At 44.1% G+C, this 25,119-nt stretch overlaps 1 protein-coding gene across 1 annotated transcript in view; it reads left to right on the plus strand.

Annotated features, from left to right (window-relative positions):
- The first annotated feature begins 98 nt into the window (after positions 1-98).
- The window catches only part of LOC144501420 (14-3-3 protein gamma-B), an 87,653-nt gene continuing 62,632 nt past the window's right edge, over positions 99-25,119 (plus strand). Inside the window, exon 1 of the mRNA XM_078225150.1 lies at positions 99-493. Coding sequence (XP_078081276.1) covers positions 407-493 — 87 coding nt within the window. The 5' untranslated portion in view covers positions 99-406. The remainder of the gene's footprint in view (positions 494-25,119) is intronic.

Below are 25,119 nucleotides of genomic sequence, written 5' to 3' on the forward strand. Positions count from 1 at the left end.
TGTCCAAAAGAGGAAATCCGGGGCGGTCAGCTGGCGGGTGACGTCAGCAGCGGGCTCTGCCTATATACGGGCAATGACGTCAGCGCGGAATGTTGGGGGTGTCCTGTGGGCGCGAGACAGGGAGCAGTGGCTGCGGCAACACAGACTGTGCTGCAGGATTGAAGCTGCATTCACTTCCACAGTCTGTGCTGCAGGAAGAAAGCTCCATTCAGACAGACTGTTGCAGGAATAAAGCTGCACTCACTTACACAGACTGTGCTGCAGGAAGAAAGCTCCACTCAGACAGACTGCTGCAGGAATAAAGCTGCAGGAACACAGACTCTGCTACAGGAAGAAAGCTGCACTCAGTCTGTGCTGCAGGAGAAAGCGCCTCTCTCACATACACACACACAGCCAGCACAGCAACATGGTAGACCGCGAGCAGCTAGTGCAGAAAGCCAGGCTGGCTGAACAAGCCGAGAGATACGATGATATGGCAGCAGCAATGAAATCGGTATGTTCCTTTTGTGGCTTACTTTCACCGCCCTCCCCATTCATTTATTTTCTCCTGTGCTTCCTCCCTATCTCTTCTCTCCATCCCCCCCTCCCCCATTCATTTATTTTCTCCTGTTTATTTCTTCCCTCTCTATTCCCCCATTCATTTGTTTCCTTCTATACTTATTCTCTCCCTCCCTGTCTAGTCTCTCCATCCCCCCTCCCCTCCTCTCCCTCTCTCTTAAACTACATCTCCACTGGGCGATGCCGCAAAGCCATTGACCTGATTGCAATGAATGGATGAGGTCTTTTTAAGCGCATTGTTTGGCATTTGAAATTTCATTCTAGGCCCTACGGTGGGAGGAGGAAGATCTGGATTTCTTCAAAATGTCCTGGTGGTGGTGGTTGGGGTTCGTTCGGGGGGGGGGGGGGGGGTCGGCAAAGGTAGAAAAGCATTTGAATGGGGATGCTTACTTAGCCTCTTAATTCATGGATTGATGGTAATAGCTGGTCCTGTATTAAGGTGGTGGCGAATTGTAAAGCCAACGTCTGGGTCATTTCCTATCGCATCTGGGATTGAACAGGTGATATTGTCTGTCATTTGGAGTCGACGAGAAAATAACTATGCGGATAAATGCCGGGTTGAATGCATGGGGCGGTGCCTTTTTTGGAGAGTAATTTCTCGCCCAACCCGGCGCTGTCTCATCGATCCAACTCTCCGCTTCTCGCAGTGTCAGCTAAAATGTAACAGTATGGAGATACACTCTTTGCCCCCCCACTGGACAGCCCCTTTTTTTCAATCATGTCTGTAAAACGTCCCCCTGTCCCGCCCGGGTGTGGTTTAGCCAGCTGGAAATTGACAGCAGGCTGAAATTGGCATTTCCCCACCCTCTTGATGTAAGACCCTCACACATCTATGTAGAACCCCTCAACCCCCCAAACACACACACCACTAAAAGGTTGTGTCTGATCCCCCAAAATAAAGGGGTTTGGTGGAGAGTGAGAGGTCAAGGCACTTCTCCCCCTCCCCTCCCTCTCTCCCTCTCTCCCTCCCTCCCTCTCTCCCTCCCTCCCTCTCTCCTCCCTCCCTCCCTCCCTCCCTCCCTCCCTCCCTCTCTCCCTCCCTCCCTCCCTCTCTCCCTCCCTCCCTCTCTCCCTCCCTCCCTCTCTCCCTCCCTCCCTCTCTCCCTCCCTCCCTCTCTCCCTCCCTCCCTCTCTCCCTCCCTCCCTCCCTCTCTCCCTCCCTCCCTCCCTCCCTCCCTCTCTCCCTCTCTCCCTCCCCTCCCTCTCTCCCTCCCCTCCCTCTCTCCCTCCCCTCCCCAAACCTCAGGAATGCTGCCTTGTCCATAGGAAGCCTCCCTGCTTCAAAGCAGGGAACAAAGCAATCCTGGGAAGCAGCAATTCGAGAAGATTCTGCCAGTGTCACCAATGCTGCAAGCATCCCAATTCCTCAGCAAATCTAGCAACGTGAAGAGAGATCCTCTTTCTACCACCACCACCCCACCCCGTAGTAGTGAACTGCCGGCCTTTCCCAGCGCTGAAGAACGCGTGTCCATTTTCCGGGCGTGGGGAGTGGCGCAGTCTTTGCTCTGCATGCCAATGCCTTTATTGCAGCATTTATTCCTTTCTCCTGTATTATGTCAGGACATACCCATTAACACGCCCCAAGGCCGCATCCACACTGCTTTCTGTACTGTCATTGACTCCTGACTAGAGCAAGAGCTATTTAATTCCGAAATGGCAATAGACAGAATATATTCCAATTTGGTGATAATTTGCTAAACTGGATGGTTCTATGTAACAGTGCTGTGTCTGCTTATTCCGATGTGCTGTATCCCCTCGAACACAGACCCGGTCAGAACCTCTGCATTGTCACCCCATTCCTGAATCAGTCAATATTCTCTGTTCTCCCCTCTCCTACTGTACCGCCATTAGAGGTACAATGTCTCAGCTATTTTGCTTTTGCAATTCTATTCCTTAGCCTTTGCGTGAGACCCAAGCTCAGACAAGAGGGTTTGGTGTGGTCCAGCCTTATTCAGCACATGGTTGGATGGGTGTGGATGAAGAACCCCACCCCAGTTTTGACTCTGCACCATCCCCGATTGATCCAACCCACCTGAGTTTCATATCAGCAGGAGGTTTGAAACTGGTGAATCCAGGATATTTTTTGAGGGGGTGGGTGGGGATAGACATTTCTGGAATGGTATCAGGTTTCTACATATTGAATTGCCAGCTTAGCTTTTACACAAATATTAAAAAAGCATGTTTTTTCTGTCTATTGTAATACAGACCACCTTTCAGCAATGGCCATTGTCTTTTCCAATGTGCCATTAACTGGAGGGGCCTGTGGAATTCTGCCATTTACAGCGGTAGAGTACAGGCTCTAAGCTCTAATTAGCCACACCATCAAATGGGCACTTAATGCCACACGTGAAGTCTCTGGGAATGCTAACTGGAATTTGTGCTGTTAACCACCACATCCTCCCATCCTTTTCCAATTAAACCACTGGCCACCCAACTTCCCGTCCTGGCTCCCATGTCGCTGAGATTGGGAAGGGTTTCTTCTCGGTTTACTGCTCCCTCCTTCAAATCTGCTGTGTGGTTCTCTCCCTGAAAACAAACCTTTACCCTCCAACCTTGCAAACTGTTGCCCCATCTCCAACCTCCCACTCACAATCATAAAATCCCTAAAACGCAGGAGGAGGCCATTCGGCCCATAGTGTCTGCACCAACCAAAATCCCACCCAGGCCCGAATCCCTTCCTTCCTGAATCCAACTTCGTCCTGAATTTGTTGTTGACTTCGGAATCTCAGGCTATTTTCCCCCAAATTCCTGTGTTTGAATCCCTTCATTCACTTCTTCCCCGTCCCAGTCTTTAAATGGCTCATACCAAAGCCACAATGACATTCCCACGTAACCATGATCCCTCCTCTACCTTAATCTGTCTGCAATCTTTAACATGGTTGACTATACCATCCTTCTCCAATGCCTCTCCATTGTTGTCCAACTGGGTGGGACTACTCTCTCCTGGGTCCATTCTTATTTATCTAATCACAGTCAGAGAGTCACTTGCAATGGCTTCTCTCCCCCCACCCCCCTCCCTCCCCCTGCTTGCATGTCATTACCTTTGATCCCCAAAGATCTACCCTTGGCCCCTTTCTATTTTTCACCTAGATCCTACTCCATAAAAATGTCATTGGAAAACATTGCATCAGGTTTGCCATGTACATTGATGCCCAGGTTGGCCTCACCACCATCACCTCTATCGACTACTGTTGCTATTTTTTTCAGACTGCTTATCTGACATCCAGTACTGGAGCTGATTTTCTCCAATTCAAAAAGTAACAACCATCCTCTTCAGTCCCCACCTTTGTCTAGCTCCTGACATGATTCCTCTGTCAGAGACCTAAACAGCTTCTTCCCAACCTTGGTGTCATTCCTTGTCTCCAAGTTGAGCATCCAACCAGAAATGTGCATTTCCACTCGGATTGCTGATCTCCATCTCTGTACCATTGCCCAACTCCACCCCAGTGTCTGCTCATCTCTTGCTGAATCCCTCATTTGTGGTTTTGTTACCCTGAGACGAGACTGTTCCAGTTTGTCTGGCTCACCTCCCACATTCTACCCTCTACGAAGATCAGCCATGAAAATGTGTCTTAACTTGCAATGAGCCTCCTTCACTGATCACTCCTATACTCACTGACCTACGCTGGTTCTTGGTGCAGCAATGCCCCGATAATAAAATTCTCATCAATTCCTTCCATGGCCCTCGCTCTCCCTATCTCTAATCTCCAGCAACTGTTTGAGATGTCCAGTCTCTTCATTCTGGTCTCTTGACCATCTTAACATTTTAATCACTGCACTGACAGCTGTGCCTTCAGCTGCCAGGGCCAATCTCTAGAATTCCTCAAATCTCCCTGCCTCTCTCATCTCCTTTTAAGATGCTTGTTAAAGCCCATCTCTTTGATCAAGCTTATGGTCCTGATATTTCCTTGTGTGTTTTCATGTCAAATATTTGTTTAATATACATATATACATGCACACAAGGACATAGGAAATAGGAGCAGCAGTAGGCCTTTTGGCTCCTCAAGCCTGACCTGCCAATCAGCTGACTGATCTGATCATCGCCCCAAAGTCACTTTCCTGCCTGTTGTTGCCCATAACCCTACATCCCCTTGTAGATCAAAAATATATTCAATGACCCAGCCTCCATTGCACTCTGGGGATTGCCCAACTCCTCCAGTTTAAGATTCTGCTGTGAGGGGAACAGTCCTCTCAGCTGTCAAGCCTCCTCAAATCTTCTAGGTTTCAGTGAGATCACCTCTCATTCTTCCAAACTCCAATACATATGCGCTCAATCTGGTCAGTCTTGCCTCATAAAACAACCCCTTCATCTCGGGAATCAACTTTATGATCAAATGTCACCAAATCCCTCAAGTAATGTGACTAAAACTGAACACAGTACTCTAGGTGTGGTATCTCCAACATACTGTACAGTTGTAGCAAGACTTCACCACTCTTGCATCCCATTCCCCAAGATTTCCTCACTTTTGTATTCCATCCCCCTTGAAATAAAGGCAGCATTTAATTTGCCTTCCTAATTATGCTAACTTTTTATGATTCATGTACAAGGACACCCAGATCCCTCTGTATGCCAGCATTCTTGTTGTTTCTCTTTTTTTCGTTCCTTCCCAATTGGATAACCTTGCATTTCCCCACATTATACTCCATCTGTCATATTTTGCTACGCATTTAACCTATCTGTACCCCTTTCAAACTTTGTCCTCCCTACTTACTTTCTGACCTACTTTGTATTGTCAGAAAATTTGACTACAGTGCACTCTGTCCCTTCATTTAAGTTATTAATATTATATTGTATACTGAATCAGGTGGCATTCCATTCACTCGTTGAGCGTGACAACGTTCAATTGACCCACTTAGTGTGACTCTTTCCTGTTAGTTAGATCCTGTTAGTATCCCCTCTCCATACTAATAAATTACACATGAGTACCATGAGCTGTGTGAACTAATGTGGCAACATTTTGAGTGCCTTTTGGAAATCTAAATATACTACGTCTGCTGGTTCCCCTTTATCTACCTTGCTTGTTACAGAATTTAAACACTATTTCCCTTTCATAAAATGTTGACTTCATTGGGTTGTATTGTGATTTCTTAGTGTCCTGCTTCTACCTCCTTTAAAAATGGATTCCAGCAATTTTCCAATGACAATTGTTAGGTTAATTGCCATATAATTTCCTGCTTTCAGCTTCCCTCTTTGCACATTTGCTGTTTACCAGTCTGCTGGAACCTTTCTAGAATGTAGGGAATTTTGGAATATTTCTGCCGCCTCTTCTAAAACAGTAGGATGCAAACTTTCAAAAAGAGGCAATTCAGGCCATTGAGACTGCACTGATAACAATCCCACCCAGGCCCTATCCTTGTAACCCCATGTATTTGCCGTGCTAATGCCTCCCCAGCACTAAGGGGCAATTTAGCATGGCCAATCAACCTAACCTGCACATCTTTTGGAATGTAGGAAACCCATGGAGACATGGGATGGGGAGGGGGTGAACACGGGGTATTGTCAGCCTTGGTTCCTATCCTCAAAGTTTATTTCACTGCAGTGCAGTCTGGTTTTCAACAACCAACATTGCTGATCACCGAGACAATGGGAATGGATTTGAAAGAACGGCCAATTAGATTGAGTAGAATTTGGCAACTCTCTTGGAGTAATGCGGAGCAACGTGACTATCACTAAATGCAATTTCAAATTGCAGAGGGTGGATGGTGGTATGCCATTGAACTAGTGATCCAGACAGAGACCCATACTAATGTTGTGAGGGCATGGGTTGAAATCCCACCATGGTAGATTTTAAATTTGTTTAATAAAAATCTGGAATTTGATGCTAGTCTCAGTAATGGTGAGCCAACATCGATTGTTGTAAAAACCCACCTGGTTCACTAATATCCTTTAGGGAAGAAAATCTGCCATCCTTACCTGGTCTGGCCTACATGTGACTCCAAACCCACAGCAATGTGGTTGACTCTTAACTGCCACGGAGCCCAAGGGGCTGTTAGGAATGGACAATGAATGCTGGTCTTATTAGCACATGCATCCCATGGCAAAATAAATTAAAAAGAAACAAGCTTTTCAATTCCTTTTAAGTTAAATTACACCCTTTAGATTTAAGATTTGTTAATAGTTTAATGGGACAGAAACCAACTTGTCTTTAAAAACTCTTGCTGACGCTTAAAATGCACAAGCAAGTGTACACATGGTGATTAGGTTCTTTTGAAAATTGAAGTGTCATTCAATAGGAACAACTGACAAGTTAGTGTGACGCTGGTGACACATTTTTTGCCATATGCATTAATTGTAATTGAGCCCTTTGAGCGCACGTACATCACATACGTACGCACTTAACCTTTTCTGTCCATTCAGTAAGCAATGACGTAAAACATTCAATCAAGAACCAGGCACCATCTCTACTTTTCATCTTGCCACTTATGAACAAATAATTCAAAAGTTCACTACAGATATTGCATTTCATAGAATCCCTACAGTACAGAAGGAGGCCATTCAGCCCATTGAGTCTGTACCGACCACAAGCCCACCCAGGCCCTACTCCCGCAACCCCACACATTTACCCTGCTAGTCCCCCTGACACAAGGGTCAATTTAGCATGGCCAATCAACCTAACCCACACATCTTTGGACTGTAGGAAGAAACTGGAGCACCCAGAGGAAACCCACGTGGACATGGGGAGGGGGGTGGTGGGGAGAGGAGAAGAGAGACGATGTGCAAGCTCCACACAGACAGTGACCCAAGGCCGGAATTGAACCTGGGACTGAGGCAGCAGTGCTAACCACTGTGCCGCTCAACAATGGGGTCCATTGCTCATTTTTAAATTTGCTAATCAGAAATTCAATTAGCCACATCTGGATTTCCCAATCTTCCACATGGGGCTTGTGACTAACTTATTGAACCACACCAGTTTAAATGGTGCTAACAGGAAGATGAAAGTACATATGCTGTTGGTAATTTTGCTATGAAGTGGTGTGTCTGTTCCTGAGTGTTTAAATGATTACCTTATGGCATGAGCTGCCTAGTCAGCTGATTGTCAGTAAGATTGGTAACCCATGATTTAACCATGGACATTGGAAGAGAGAGATGACATTTGGTGTATTGGACATTCCAAACTCTGAGTTTGTATTGAATAGTTCTAGATTGCTATCACTTGTGATAAATGGAAGATATGACAACATGGTGGCTATGTTACTGGACTAGTAATCCAGAAGTCTGGACCAATCATCCCCTCCACCACCACCTTCCCTGGGGTATTTAGAAATGGGCAACAAATACTGGCCTGGCCAGCAATGTTCGCATCCCATGAAAGAGAACAAAATACATGTTCAAATCCCACTGTAGCAGTAAAGGGGATTTGCATTCAATTATATAAAATGTTGATGAGTATTACTGGTTTTAAAAAAAAAAAGTTTTGTCAAAGCTTTTCTTCTTGTACTCATCAGAACACCAAGAATATCAGTGTCATGGAAATCCATGAGAATAGAGTTCTCATACAGTATAAATGCGTTGTATTCCCTGACATTGGTATTGCGAATTGTCCTGATGAAAGTTTTGACAAAATGTCTCTTCTATTGCAATGTTCCCATTCTGTATGACCAAACAGCTAATAAAATTTGTAAGTACTGGATTGCTGCAAATATCCATCTGGCTCAGTAATGCTATTTAAAGGAAGAAAATAGGTCCGCATTAACTGGTTTGGTCTTCGTGTGACTCCAGACACACTGTATTGTGTGACCCTTGCTCTTTGAAATGGCCTAACAAGCAACTCCTGTTGTATTTACAAAGGTGGGTAATAAATGTGAGCCCATGAACAAAAATTATAACCTTGAAAATAATCAACTACTTTTTTTAATAGTCTCATTTTGTAAAGAGGATAGTTTGACATACATTGTTCCTCAGTTGAGTCTGAAATGCCCCATCACACCAGCTCTGTGAATATCTATTTGGGGTTTTCATTGTCTTCATCCCATGGACATGATGGGTTTTCAAATGTCACTTGAATCCTGCCAACTGTTGCCAGTCACCAGTGTTGGGTTGATTAGTTATGAGGAAATGAGTGGGGAAAACCATGAGGCAGAGTGGGCTCCCGCAGGCGCAATGGTCATTTGGATGACTCATAGTGCAACCACTCCCCAATATGAATCATTGGAGGAAGAGGGAGGAAAGAGGAATAATCTTTGAAAATAGTGCACATCTGGCAGTGGCATGTACAGCTCTTTCTCCTCTCCCAAGGGAGACCAGAGCGTGTTGTCTTGCAGATAGGGTTGAAAAGGCTTCCTACTGAAATGCTGTGGATGCTGGAAAATCTGGAAAACAAAACAGAAAATGCTGGACAGCATTCAGCAGGCCTGGCAGCATCTGTGGAGGAACAGTTAACATTGCTTTCCTAAGGCAAGTACTGAGCCATAGTAAAGGGAAGATGTGGCAGGTGAAGAAAGAACAATAGATAGTCGGTGACGGGATGCAAGGCAGGAATGATTAAATAACAAAAGGTGTTTTTAATGGGCTCTCCGATTTAAAATAAATTGAAACGTGGGTAGGCTACTTGACCCATTTAAGCTGCCCTACCTTCAGTAAGATTATGGTTGGTCTGGTTGTGGCTTTAACTGGATAAAAGCAAATTACTGTGAATACTGGAATCTTAAGCCACAAGAGAGAAAATGCTGGAAAATCTCAGCAGGTTTGGCAGCATCTGTAAGGAGAGAAAAGAGCTGAGGTTTCGAGTCCAGGTGACCCTTTGTCAAAGAGTCATCTGGACTTGACACGTCAGCTCTCTTCTCTCCTTACAGATGCTGCCAGACCTGCTGAGATTTTCCAGCATTTCTCTTGTGGCTTTAACTCCCTTTCCTGCCTCTTTCTTCCCTCTCGCCATAACCCTTGACCTCCCCCCTTGTCAGTAAAAATTCTGTCTCTACCTCAGCCTTGAATGTAGTCAATGGTCCAGCCTCTGCTGCTCACTAGAGAAACAAATTCCAATTGCTAAAAACCCTTTGAGAAAATAACTTTCTCCTGCTTTGTCTTAAATGGGAGGCCCCTTATTCTACAACTGTGCCCACTTGATCTAGATTCTTCCAGGAGAGGAAGCCCCCTCTTAGCATCTACCCTGTCAGGCCCCCCTCAGAATCTTCTCTTTCAATAAGATCACTTCTAAATTCTGAGTATAGACCCAACTATTCCTAAAGATAAATCTGTCAACTAAGATGATGGCTTGTGACCCAGGAAGGTTGTAGAGAGGGCTGTGTTCTTTCCTGCCTAAAGGATGGGTCTATCTATAACCAGGTGTAGGATGGAGATAGAGGTATCCCCTGGCAACGTATCGGTACCATGGTTAGCTTTACACATTATTGAACATGAAAGCAATCGATTGTCATTGTTAAGGACTTCTATTGTCATTGGACTATTGGCCTTGCTGGTGAGTCCATTGGAATTCATTGCCACAGAGGGCTGTGGAGGCCAGGTCATTGAGTGTATTTAAGACAGAGAGATAGGTTCTTGATTAGTAAGGGGATCAAAAGTTACGAGGAAAAGGAGGGAGAATGGGGTTGAGGAACTTATCAGCCATGATTGAATGGCGGAGCAGGCTGTGGGCCAGATGGCCTAATTCTGCCCCTTTATCTTATGGCCTTGTGGAATATTGGCCTTACTGGTGAGTCCATTGGAATTTTAATCTTGCAGTGTATTAGAATGGAGGAAAACCTGATCATATCGACTTTGCTGCTGTTTTTGTTCAGTCAGGAGACGAGTGGCACCGATGCTAGCAGAGACTTTAGCTGCTTCCTTACAGGGAGCTCTCCTCTACCCATGTGACTCTTGCCCCGTTGACCCCTCTACTAAGGGGAAATATTTCTTCCTATGCACCCAATCATGTCCCTCATAATTTTGTACACCTCAGTCAGGTCCCCCCCCCTCAGCCTTCTCTGCTCTAAGGAAAACAGCCCCAGCCTAACCCGCCTCTCCATAGCTGGTGAATCCCGTCTGCACCCTTTCCTGTGTAATCTTATCCTTCTGATAGCGTGGTGACCAGAACTGTACACATCTGGCTGTGGCCTTGCCAACATTTTATACAACTCCATCATAGTCTCCCTGCTCTTTCAGTCTTTGCCCTGGACACTAAAGGCAAGTATCCCATATGCCTTCTTAACCACCTTATCTACTTGGCCTGCTGCGTTCAGGGATCTTTGGAGATGCACCCTAAAGTCCCTCTGGCCTCTGCATTTCCTAGCACTGTGTTTTCCCTTGTCTAGTTAATCCTCCCAAAATGCATCACCTCACCTTTCAGGGTTAAATTCCATTTGCCACTGTTCTGCCCATCTAATCAGCCTGTGTATATCATCCTGTAATCTAAGGCTTTCCTCCTTGCTATTTACTGCACAACCAATTTTTGTGTTATCTGTGAACTTACTGATAACACCCACATTCATGTCTAGAGCATTAATGTGCACTACAAACAGCAGGGGACCCAGCATCGACTCTTGCGGTGCATCTTTGGACACAGGCTTCCAGTCACAAAAACAAACTTGGACCATCATCCCCTGCCTCCTGCCACTTAAGCCAATTTTATATCCAGGTTGCCAAATTGCCATGATCAGTCTGCCATGCAGGACCTTGTCAAGTCCATGTAGACGACATCAACTGTATTGCCCTCATCTACACAAAATGACAGATTTCCTTCCCTAAAGGACATTGGTGAACCAGATAGGTTTTTACAACAGTCTACATTATTAGATTGTTATTGAATTCAATTTCACCATCTGCTGAGGCGGGATTTGAACCCGTGTCCCCAGAGCATTACCCTGGGTCTCTGGATTACTTATCTAGTGACAATACCACTATGCCACCACCTCTCCTAGGATCTCACCTGGACATTCTTGTAACTGCTCAACAGCAGCACTAATGGATCCACGTGACCAGACTTGCTAAGTGTTATCCAGAAAGTCACGCGTTCTAATGAGCTGTTAAGAGATTTGTGCATCGTCTTACTCCCACTGGTTCTGTTGGATCACATGGGCAGTATTAGAAAACAAGCAGGGAATTCTCTTGGTATTCTGACCAACCTTGCTTGTCCACACACTAGCACCAAACAAGGGTTACTGAGACACTCCATCATCCCAGTTCTATTGTGCGTATCGTCCTGCTGGGAACAAATTTGCTGCTGTTATCCAGCCTGGTTCATTGTGAATGAGTGAAGCTATTAGTGAGGTTTGAGAGTAATGCTAAGGGGATTTCAATGCCAAGTAGTGTCTCCAGGTGTAAGAATGGAGGGAAATAATTGGGACCAGATTGCAGAATGAAACACCAATTTCAACCAGTTTCCCTCAAAAGGTGCAAAAGTTCAATTATGTTGCAGGGAATTGACAGGAGGCACTGGTTTTCTTTGGCTCAAGTCTCTTGTGTCCAGTAATGAAGAATCTGGTATGTTCTTGTGTTGCTGTTGGAGGCTCTGATATCCCAGTAAAGGGGCCCTAACCTGGAACATCTTTTATGAACCTCTTCAATGAAACGTACTGCTAAGTATCTCCGCCGTGTATTTTTTGTTATGGGCTGTTTGACTTCCCACTTAACATTACTGCAGGAAATTGGGAGCAGGTGACCAGCCTGCCTATGTCATCCTGTAATCTAAGGTTTTCTCCTTACTATTTACCACACCACCAGCTTTCATGTGGTGGTACACCACCGGACACAGGCCTCCAGTCACAAAAACAACCTTTGACCATTACTCTCTGCCTCTTGCCACTGAGCTAATTTTAGATCCAATTTGCCAAATTGCCCTGGATTCCATAGGCTCTTGCCACCTTGACCAGGGTCTGCTATGTGGGACTTTGTCAAAAACTTTACTCAAGTCCAGGTAGCTGGTGAAATTTAATTCTATGAAAACAATCTATTAATGTTGATTTGTTGTTAAAAACCAATCTGTTTTACTAATGTCCTTTTTAGGGAAGGGAATCTGTCATTGTGTAGATGAGTGCAGTGGAGTTAACAAGTGAACCGGCCCAATTTCCAGAAAATGGCTGAGACACCATTGGGAACTGGGGTGTTACTCGGCACTAATGAGATGGTGAAAGATGTCAGACCCTGAATATTGACCCACTCCGGATTTCCTGTTAGTAAAAATGAGGGTGGCATAATGGTTAGCACTGTTGCCTCACAGTGCCAAGAACCCGGGTCCGATTCTGGCCTCAGGTGACTGTCTGTGTGGAATCTGCACATCCTCCCCGTGTCTGCTTGGGTTTCCTCCGGCTGCTCCATTTTTCTCCCACACTCCAAAGATGTGTGGGTTAAGTTGATTAGCCATTCTATATTGACCCCTAATATCAGGGTGATTAGCAGGGTAAATACATGGGGTTATGGGGATAGGGCCTGGGCAGGATTGTCAGTGATAGCTCGATGGGCCAAATGGCCTCCTGCACTGTGGGGATTCTATGATTCTTCTATGGAATTCTTCCTCGGCAAAGTCTTGCCGTTTCCAGGTTTAGCCATGGCAGGGTGGCTGATTCTTCACTTGTAGTGTCAGCATTGAGAAAGAGCACCACACTTTGTCTCCAGGTAGGAAGAACTTTAAGGTGGACCTTCAGTCATAGAACATAGAACAGTACAGCACAGAATAGGCCCTTCGGCCCACGATGTTGTGCCGAGCTTTCTGAAACCAAGATCAAGCTATCCCACTCCCTATCATCCTGGTGTGCTCCATGTGCCTATCCAATAACCGCTTAAATGTTCCTAAAGTGTCTGACTCCACTATCACTGCAGGCAGCCAATTCCACACCCCAACCACTCTCTGCATAAATAACCTACCTCTGATATCCTTCCTGTATCTCCCACCACGAACCCTATAGTTATGCCCCCTTGTAATAGCTCCATCCACCCGAGGAAATAGTCTTTGAACGTTCACTCTATCTATCCCCTTCATCATTTTATAAACCTCTATTAAGTCTCCCCTCAGCCTCCTCCGCTCCAGAGAGAACAGCCCTAGCTCCCTCAACCTTTCCTCATAAGACCTACCCTCCAAACCAGGCAGCATCCTGGTAAATCTCCTCTGCACTCTTTCCAGCGCTTCCACATCCTTCTTATAGTGAGGTGACCAGAACTGCACACAATATTCCAAATGTGGTCTCACCAAGGTCCTGTACAGTTGCAGCATAACCCCACGGCTCTTAAACTCCAACCCCCTGTTAATAAAAGCTAACGCACTATAGGCCTTCTTCACAGCTCTATCCACTTGAGTGGCAACCTTTAGAGATCTGTGGATATGGACCCCAAGATCTCTCTGTTCCTCCACAGTCTTCAGAACCCTACCTTTGACCCTGTAATCCACATTTAAATTAGTCATACCAAAATGAATCACCTCACATTCATCAGGGTTAAACTCCATTTGCCATTTTTCAGCCCAACTTTGCATCCTATCTATGTCTCTTTGCAGCCTACAACAGCCCTCCACCTCATCCACTACTCCACCAATCTTGGTGTCATCAGCAAATTTACTGATCCACCCTTCAACCCCCTCCTCTAAGTCATTAATAAAAATCACAAAGAGCAGAGGACCAAGCACTGATCCCTGTGGCACTCCGCTAGCAACCTGCCTCCAATCCGAAAATTTTCCATCCACCACCACCCTCTGTCTTCGATCAGACAGCCAGTTACCTATCCAATCGGCCAACTTTCCCTCTATCCCACACCTCCTCAGTTTCATCATAAGCCGACCATGGGGGACCTTATCAAACGCCTTACTAAAATCCATGTGTATGACATCAACTGCCCTACCTTCATCAACACACTTAGTTACCTCCTCAAAAAATTCTATCAAATTTGTGAGGCACGACTTGCCCTTCACGAATCCGTGCTGACTATCCCGGATTAATCCGCATCTTTCTAAATGGTCGTAAATCCCATCCCTAAGGACCTTTTCCATCAATTTACCAACCACCGAAGTAAGACTAACCGGTCTATAATTACCAGGGTCATTTCTATTCCCTTTCTTAAACAGAGGAACAACATTCGCCATTCTCCAGTCCTCTGGCACCATCCCCGTGGACAGCGAGGACCCAAAGATCAAAGCCAAAGGCTCTGCAATCTCATCCCTTGCCTCCCAAAGAATCCTAGGATATATTTCATCAGGCCCAGGGGACTTATTGACCTTCAGTTTATTCAAAACTGCCAGGACATCCTCCCTCCGAACATCTATTTCCTCCAGCCTATTCGCCTGTAACACCTTCTCTTCCTCAAAAACATGGCCCCTCTCCTTGGTGAACACTGAAGAAAATAATTCATTCATCACCTTGCCTATCTCTACTGACTCCATACACAGTCATCTGATTAATTCCTGGAAATACACAGTGAGGTGGAATGCATCCAAAACAGAATGAACATTTTGGGCGGGACATTTCAGCAGAGCCTAATTTCTGTTTTTATTCCAAACTTTGTGGCATTTGGTATTTTTCTTTACAAATGAATCATTAGCTGTTCACGAAAGAATGAGAGACTGATGAAGGTTGCTTTTTTCCCATGTTTAAATAGCCTGTTAATTTGAGCTTTCATTCATTGGCTCAGTTTTAGCTTTGAGTAAATACAATGGTTGATGCAGATCATCAATGACATTTAATCCTGAAAGTCACTTGAGTTAATAGTTCCATAATAGTGGAATAATATTTATTCATTGCATCGGGGTACAGCTGCTCTTGCATGGATCCAGCCCATGTGTGGCATGAAGAATATTCTGGAAAGCTATTTTCTTTCTCTTTTCCTCTGGGGGATAATGAAGATGTGGTGCAAAGATGGTTTTCTACTGCACACACTTGCTTTGGTTATATCTGTTTTGAAGCCAACTTTAAAATGGATGTCTTTGATTGTTGAGGTACCTGCTTCATGGAATATCGTGATAGTATCCGTCCATCTTGGGGTGATGGACTGCGCCTTGGGTCTATATCACTTCTGTATTAAACATCGTCCGGTGTGGCTGTAGAGACTGATTCATGAGTGGCAGCCCCTTCTGCAGCTAGCACAAATGAGTAGCGTTGACCTGAGATTGACTGTTTCTTTTGTTCCTTACGGTAGGCTATCTGTTCTGCGATCTTGTCATTTATTTTGTCCTCCACTTTTTCCCCACTCCCTGACTGTTATTGGAGCCACAGTTTTACAGCACAGAAAGAGGCCCTTCAGCCCATGTTTGCACCAGCCATCAAGCACCATCTATTCTAATCCTGTTTTCCAGCAGTGGCCTTGTATGCTATGGTGTTTCAAGTGTTCATCTAAATGCATCTTAAATGTTGAGGGTTCCTGTCTCTACCACCCTTTTCGGGACATCTGCAAGCAGGATTTTAATGTTTATTTATTAGCGTCACAAGTAGGCTTACATTAACACTGCGATGAAGTTACTGTGAAAATCCCCTAGTTGCTACACTCAGCACCTCTTCGGGTACACGTGGGAGAATTTAGCATGGCCAATGCATCTAACTAGCACGACACGGGGAGAACATGCAGACTGTGCACAGACAGTGACCCAAGCTGGGAATCGATCCCTGGTGCTGTGGGGCAGCAGTGCTAACCATTGTGCCTCAGTGCCGCTCTTTAAAACTGACTGGGAGTGGAGTTGACTTGGAAAGTCTTCACTGCTGACTAGAATGCCTGGAGACAGCATTGTGTACAATAGATAGGGGAGGTAGGAAGCGACCTTTCCCAGCAGTAGAGTCAATAACCAGGGGGCATAAATTTAAGGTAAGGGGCAGGAGAATTAAACTGGATTTGAGGACAAAAGTGAGTTCCAGATTCCCACTACCCTCTGGCTGAAAGTCTTTCCTCAAATCCCCTCTAAATCTCCTGCCCCTTACCTTAAATCTGTGCCCCTAGTTTATTCCTCCACTAATAGGAAAAGTTGCTTCCTACCTACCCTATCTATGTCCCTCGTTATTATGTACATAATATTGTCTCCAGACATTCTGGTCAGTGGTGAGGACTTCCCATATCAACTCCAATCCTAATCAGTTTTAAGTCCTGCTGGCAAACATCCTTGGATCACAGACGTAGGTGACCTCTCACAGCAAACAAGCTCGCCATAGAGCATTGGAAATGCAGCCATCACCCATTCAGCTTACTGACCCAGCCAACAGAGCTGCCACAGACTCGAGGGCAATCATAGAATCCCTACAGTACAGAAGGAGGCCATTTAGCCCATCGAGTCTGCACCGACCACAATCCCACCCAGGCCCTATCCCCGTAACCCCACATATTTAAATTGCTGATCCTCTGACAGTAAGGTCAATTTAGCTGATGACTTGTGGGGTATAAGAACACATTTAACCCCTTGAGCCTGATCTGCCATTGAATGAAATTATGGCGAATCTATGACCTGACTCCATATATTTGCCTCTTCCTTAATACCTTTGTTAAAGGTGGAAATTGATGCTGGAGCAATTGTTCGTGAAATAAATCTCATTTGGTTCGGATTTTCAGATTCCCACTGATCATTGATCATTTTACTCATTAACCAATTTGTTCAGTTTACTGTGCACAGACTCTGTCTCTGCATTGAAACCTTGCCTAAACCTAGGATCTTCGGAGCGGTTTCACATTTCTCCCATTCAAACACTGTTGATTGAATGTGTTAATATGATCACAATTTGATAAATGTTCATTGATCATTAGCCTGTTTAAAAATCTGGCTCATTACCATTCCCATTTCTAATATAGCTTGCCCCCATGTTAGTTCTAGGAGATGTTGTTGCAGAAAACTATCCTGGACATTGTCAAAATTTACTTTCTGATGGGCTTGTCTGTTTATCCCAATCCACATGGAATGCATGTCCCAAACCTTTCTGCACTTGTCCAATCTCTGCATTTATTAAATCTACCATTTTACAGCTGCTAATAGAAATCTATACACAACTCCCACTGCAGACTTTAAATGTTTTTCTGATTTCTTAACGCATGAAATTTCCCACGCCTGTTGTTCCAGGAAGCCAGTTGGTAAAAGATAGAACTGGAGCCACTCATAGAATCATAATCGAATCCCTACAGTGCAGAAGGAGGTCATTCGGCCCATCAGGTCTGCACCGACTCTCTGACAGAGCATCTTACCCAGGCCCTATCCCTTTAATCTCATGTATTTACCTGCGAATCCCCATAACCTGAACATCTTTGACTGTGGGAGGAAACCAGAGCATCTGGAGGAAAACCACGCAGACACGGGAATGTGCAAAAGCCACAGTCATTCATCCATGGCCGGAATTGAACCTGGATCCCTGATGCTGAGACAGCAATGCCACCATGCTGCCCTTAACACACTATATGCATTTACAGTTGCACTTTACAAGCATACATGATCTAACCCTAACAAACAATGTTAAGGTGTGTCCATAACTCTCATCAACTGACCTTTTAAGGTTATCAGTCGAGAAGAACTAAACGCTCCGTTAGAAAGAAGCACCACTAACTCACTAACAAAACCCCAAAACTTTCAATAACATTTAACCAGTTAAAGTAACATTCCCAGGAGTGATGCAGTCCAGTCTCCCCTGTGCCCATTCATCACAAGTGTGTATGGGGCTCAAGTGACTATTCAGTTAATGTTCACCTACATACATTTCAACACAATCGACATTGTTGCGAAGTTGAGTGGAGTAATTGTAGAATTTGGAGTTTGGAAAATTATTTTAAAAATTGTAAAATGCTAAGAGGTGAAAATATTGCACGGTCCCTTTAAAAAGGTGGTGTTTTTTTTCTGCGGTTAGCAAGTTTAATAAAATGTAAGTATATAAGGAGCCCAGAATGAAACATTTGTATCAGAGGGCCAGGCAGCAGCATTGCCAAGACAACAAACAGGCTTTTGAATTTTTAAAAATTTAGCCAATCAATTTGAAACCAAACAGGCTTTTGAATTTAACCAATCAGTTTAAATCAGGCACTTGGATACCAGCAAGCTATTAGATTTAAATTTGATAGTTTTGGCAAGCTGAAACCAATCCTATTGTGGGGGATGTTGATATGTCGTCATAGGTATAAAAGGAAGGAGGCAGTGGGGCAAAAGCAGAGAGAGCAACTGCCAGAGTAACCGCTATTAGTTCAGCTCTTGGCTTCATTTATGTCTTGGGAGAAAGCACCATCTCAAAGCAGGTACCAACGAAGAAAGAAAACAGAAGTTCCAGACAGAAGAATCAACAGCCCAGAATATTCCAGAAGATGCCAAATCTAGTTGTAATTCAGTGACTAAAATAAGTGGGAATTGTATTTATCTAAACAGCATTCCCTTAGAATCATGTTTTATTCAATTTGCTAATAGTTTAATTTACTTGTTCACAGTTAGATAAATAAATCATCACTTGTTGACTTTGAGGGACAGTGTGTCAGGTAGTTATTTTGATTTAATCAAAAAGTTGCTGAAGCAGATCGTACCACTTTGCACTCACTTTTACAGATACTCCTCTGAGTAGTCAGATGTTAGTTCTCAGAGGGGGGATCCACCTCTGCTTCATAACAATATACAATTAACACAGTCTGGTTATCTCTTTGTTAGGTATGATGGCTCCGTGACGGGCGGTTTCACAGTTGGCACTTGTGTTGTACACAGTAAGAAGTTTAACAACACCAGGTTAAAGTCCAACAGGTTTATTTGGTAGCAAAAGCCACACAAGCCACACAACTTGTGTTGTATGTCAGGGAACAACTGTCTTTGCCACTGCTCAAGGAGGCTGTGACCATGTCTGGGACAGAACAGGAAATTGCAGTGGATTGTTTGTCTGCTTGGATGTGGAGAACACTGGATATGGTTGGGCCGAATTGCTGTCCTCCATCCTTTTATCACATACTGTCTTATCAGAATGATTTCCTCCTCAATTGCTAGGGCTACTCCTTACCCGTGGCCAAATTTCCTGTCTTTCATGTAGACATTATTACTAGGTAGTTCTGACAATCTGGCAGTCTCATGAATGTTATAACCTCCATGTTGAATTTGTGCCTAAAATTCATTCAATCTGTTCCTTTTCATTTGTATAAAGGATGGTTAGTTATGCCCAACACCCTTGTTTATTGTTCTGCTTCCAAGTGTTTCCCACGTATTTTTCTCCTGAGTTAAGTACATCTTCAGAAAAGATCCAGTGCAAATTTTACAAGGAAACAAACGTGAATCTCATGTTTTAAGATTGATCCACCTTTTTCTAGCAGTTTGTTTTCCCTTTTCAATCTCTGCAAATTTTACCATTTCCATTCTCATGTAAACAATGTCTCGGTTTGGAATTTAAAATGTCACAGAGGCAGACGTGGTGGTGATTATTTAAAAGACACGTTGACATTTTGGTTTCAAATGCCGTGGCCTTGTGGATTACTGAGGCTGACTGCTCTCCTCTGAAAGCATCCCATTAACTTGTGCTGGAGAGGAAACGTGAGGGAAAGTATTACTAGTATTTAACAGAAGGAAGGGACTGGAAGACTAACTGCCTCTGATCCAACAATCAACAGTTTAGAAAACTGCAATTGGTATAGACCATTAATCACTTTCTTTGCTTTCTGAACATAGCAACGTAGGAATTTGGAACAGAAGTAGGCATATTCAGCCCTTGGAGACTGCTCTGCCATTCAATCAGATCATGGCTAATCTCTCCTTGGTCTCAAATCTTCTTCCCCACCTGTTCCCCATATCCCCTTATCCCTTTTTTCATTAGAAGTATATTTGTCATCTCCTTGAAACCAATCAACGATTCGGACTCCATTGTGCTATAGAGTCATAGAATACCTACAGTGCAGAAGGAGGCCATTCGCCCGTCGAGCCTGTACTGACAACAATCCCACCCAGCCCTATCCCTGTAACCCCACATATTTGCCCTACCAATCCCCCTGACAGTGAGGGGCAATTTAGCATGACCAATCAACCTAATTCCCACATCTTTGGACTGTGGGAGGAAACCAGAGCACCCAGTGGAAACCTACGCGGACACGGGGAAAATGTGCAAACACCACAGTCACCCAAGCTGGGAATTGAATCTGGGTCCCTGACACTGAGGCAGCAGTGCTAACCACTGTGCCATCATGCTGCCCCTGTGCCACTGTACTTCTATGGGGCAGTGAGTTCCACAAATTCACCACCCTCTGCAAGTAGTAGTTCCTCCTCATCTTCATGTTAAATCTACTACCCCTCAACCTATACCTGTGACCGCTTGTCCTCGATTGCTCCATAAGAGGAAACATTTGGTCTACATTCACTCTATCAATCCTTTCTTAAAGCAATAGGGACTGATTAACGTTTGATCCTTCCATCTTGAAATTAAGAACAGGAGTAGATCATTTTGCCCATCAATCCTGGTTTGCCAGTCACTTTGGCCATGGTCAATGTAGACCTCCAATCCACTTAGCTGTCTTTGTTCCATATCTCAGATTTTTACTGGGTAAGATTACCATCAGTTTTGAAACCTCTTGTTCCAACATCCACAGTCTTTTGGGGTTTGGTAGTGAGTTGAGGTGTGTTGGTAGTGAGTTGAGGTGTGTTGGTAGTGAGTTGAGGTGTGTTGGTAGTGAGTTGAGGTGTGTTGGTAGTGAGTTGAGGGCTCCAGGTTTCTATTACCCTTTGTGAAAGTGTTTTCTGATTTCTTGTCTGAATGGCCCTACCAGCAGCAGTGATTTCTCCATGTCTACCTTGGCAAACCTTCAGTCCTTGATATTTTAACTTTTTAATCCAATTTTATTTAGCGTCGTAGAGGTTTACAGCATGGAAACAGGCCCTTTGGCCCAACTTGTCCATGCCGCCCTTTTTAAAAAAAAAAAAACCCCTAAGCTAGTCCCAATTGCCTGCATTTGGCCCATATCCCTCTATACCCATCTTACTGTCTAAATGCTTTTTAAAAGACACAATTGTACCCTCTAGTGCAACCCCAGCAGCTTGTTCCAGACACCCACCACTCTGTGAAAAAATTGCCCCCTGACCCTTTTGTATCTCTCCCCTCTCACCTTAAACCTATGCCCTCTAGTTTTAGATTCCCCTCCCTTTGGGAAAAGATATTGACTATCTAGCTGATCTATGCCCCTCATTATTTTATAGACCCTTATAAGATCACCCCTCAGCCTTCTACGCTCCAGAGGAAAGAAGTCCCAGTCTCTCATAATTCAAACCAAGTCCCGGTAGCATCCTAGTAAATCTTTTCTGCACTCTTTCTAGTTTAATAATATCCTTTCTATAATAGGGTGACCAGAACTGTACATCAGCATTCCAAGTGTGGCCTTGCCAATAAGACGTCCCAACTCCTGTATTCAATGAATGAAACCAAGCATGCTGAATGCCACCTTCACCACTCTGTCCACCTGTGACTCCACTTTCAAGGAGCTATGAATCTGTACCACTAAATCTTTGTTCTGTAACTCTCCCCAATGTCCTACCACTAACTAAGTCCTACCCTGGTTCACCTTGCATCTATCTAAATTAAACTCCATCTGCCATTCGTCAGACCACTGGCCCAATTAATCAAAATCCTGTTGCAATCCGAGATAACCACCTTCGCTGTCCACTATGCCACCAATTTGTTTTCACTCAGCCACTGTAGTTTTCTTCCTCACTCCTGAAACAGGTTGAGCAAGGTCAGAAGAAAGGGCACATACTTAATTATGCTATGAATGAACTTCTAGATATCAATGTCCTACTCTTGTACCACTTTGGTTAAGATAGGGTAAAGAAGTCTGAACCATCGCTTGGGCACACAGTTATTGTATGCCATGTTACGTAAGAGTCAGAATTAGAAATGGAAATCAAATCAGACAAAATCCCTTTAGAATTGGCTGAAACCAGCATCTGAGTTTGTAAGGACAATGCACCCTTAATCTCTGCCTTTTTAATCTGGTTTCCCATAGCTGCTTAGATTACTGTACTTCACAAAGCAATGATTGAACCTGGCTTGTTCACTGCTTGAAGGAGCATTTGGCTTTCAAATAAATCAAAGTTCATTCAGATTTTTTCTAAAGGTCATTTACCTTGCATTTGGATCCTGCAAAGAGTGATCTAGTGGAATTGTCCAAATCAATGTTCCAGTAAAATGTGCTTTGACAATCTCTACCCTACTTGCAGCTACTAACATGTGGAATATAACTACCAAATTGGCTATTAGCGTGGCAGTTAGTGTAACAGGAATCCTTTTTGCAAGATTGCTTCTCCCTTTCTATAGAGGGACCTGGATTGTCTAAAACCTGTATGTTGCCTGAGTGCTCAGAAATCTAACCTGAGTAGTAAATAGACCAAAAAGGTTATTTTGCATGGGCCAGTCCCTGGAGGGAGAGTTCTCGCTTACCCTTCCCATGATTAGAGCAGAATTGTTAAGTGAGCTTTGTAACGCTGAATGATAAAGAGCTTATCTGAAAGTTCAGCAGCTGATCCTTACAACTCCTGGAGGAGTCGCGGAGGATTTAGTCTGGATTTGCTTAGTTATTCCCTGAAGCTGCAATGATGGATTACTTTCTTTTGGTCCCACTGAGCAACTGATAGCCAGCGATCACTAAATCAATTGTGAATTGATTTGATCTCAAGAAGGTGTGACAAACCAGATTAGAAGTTGCACTGTTTGGCATCCAATTACAATTGAAATCACAGGTGTAAATTACCACAATGTTGTCACCTTTTAATGGATGTATTGTGAGACAGGCTCATCTGGTAAACTTTTAAAATTATTTTTAGGAGCATAAAATAACTTGACATCAGTGGCTGCTCTACATCTGTGACCCATTCTGATGGGAAAAACGTCATGTTGGGTGGCAGTGATTAGCACTGCTGCCTCAAGGCACCAGAGACCCAGGTTCAGTTCTGGCCTCGGGTGACTGTGTGGAGTTTGCACATTCTCCCCATGTCTGTGTGGGTTTCCTCCAGGTGCACCGGTTTCCTCAAATGCCCCTATCAGATCTGCCTCCACCACCATCCCCGGCAGCACGTTCCAGGCACCTATCACATCTGTTTTTTTTTAAAAAAAGTAACTTGCCCCTCACATCCCCTAAACCTTAAGTGCATGCCCCCTAGTATTAGACATTTCAACACTGGGGGGAAAAAGATTCTGACTGTCAACCCTAACTACGCCCCTCATAATTTTATAGACTTCTATCAGGTCTCCCCTCAGCCTCCACCGCTCCAGAGAAAACAATCATAGTTTGTCCAGCCTCTCCTTATAGCTCATAATCCAGTCAGCATCCTGGTAAACCTTTTAGGCACCCTCTCCAAGGCAGATAAGGTGGATTATCCATGGTTTAAATGCACAGGGTTACAGGGGTGACATGGTGTGACAATGAACAATTTTTTGTAACAATAGCCATGGCAGTTTGTGGAAGGGTTTTATAGGCTACCACAGCCCATTCAGAGTACAACTCCCTCATCCCACTGGATGTGATCATCCCAGATTTCAAGTCCTTCCTCTCCAAGACTGTTCAGCATTCTCTTCCTCTTGTCCTTTGCTCTATCTTCACCCACTCTTGCTCCCAAAGGGTAACTTGGTCAAATTGCACCCTGATCATTTTGCCACATTAATGTCAAGAATGGTGCAGTTAATGAAATAAATGAGTAAGGAGCCTGTTTGATCAACTCATCCAGCCAAAATGGAGCAGTTCTCCGACAGGGCAATGGTTATTAAACAAATTTGAGCATCAGAGTTAAGGTGCTGTATGATCCTTATTTTGTTGAATACATAAATGCATTCTAATGCTTACAAGTAGTTGTTTGGTATTCTTGCAAAACGTCCTGTTTAGTGCAAGACAAAAAGCTTCAATGTATTTTTTTAGCAGTGTTAATGATTTGCATAATTTCTGTAGTTGTGTAGTAGTCTTTTGCAACCGATTGACTGTAGATTGATGTAAATTTGCTTTTCACACTGTAAAAGAGTGCTCTTTCCAAACCCCAGTTCTAGAAATTATGCCAAAGGATTTCTGCATTAGTGGAGCACTTCTTGGATATCATTTTAAAAGGACCAAAAATTTAATGGGTTCCAAATATATGTTGACTCCTCTTGCCCTGATATCTTGGTATTCTGTTTCTTTGTAATGGGCAGAGGATATTTGGATTCGGGCTTTCCCCAACCTATTATCAAAAGGACATTTTTCAACCTGGAGTACCTCCAATAAACTGACATGTGACTCCAAGCATGGCATGAGTGGCTTAGTATTCTGAAGCAGTAATTTCCATCCCTTTAGGTATGTTGCACGGGAAGTCGAGAGTTACTGCAAAAGCAAGGAAACAGCAGCCTGCCAGACTATTGCATTCAGGCTAAATCTCGTAGTGTAATTTATCTGAGAGGTAATTATGCAGAAGTGAATTAATTGGGCCAGTTATTGGCAGTATATTACTTTGAGATTCATTCTAGAATCTAAATGTTGTCTCTGATAGAAAAGTTTTTTCTTTACATGAAAATTCATCTTCAGATTGTCTCGATGAATGTGGAAACTTCCAGGTGGGTGCATAAACCCTAAAATTATGATGCAGACAATTCCTCCCGAGGTGGCGCAGCTTTCTTTGGCGAGCTAAGCTCATTTCCCACAGTCTGCAATGCAAATATTAATCAAGTCTATAGTACAAGAAGATAAGATGATAACATTAACAACTGCTTGTTGAATTGCTG

This window comes from Mustelus asterias, chromosome 12 (genome assembly GCF_964213995.1).
Source record: "Mustelus asterias chromosome 12, sMusAst1.hap1.1, whole genome shotgun sequence".
Taxonomy (NCBI): Eukaryota; Metazoa; Chordata; class Chondrichthyes; order Carcharhiniformes; family Triakidae; genus Mustelus; species Mustelus asterias.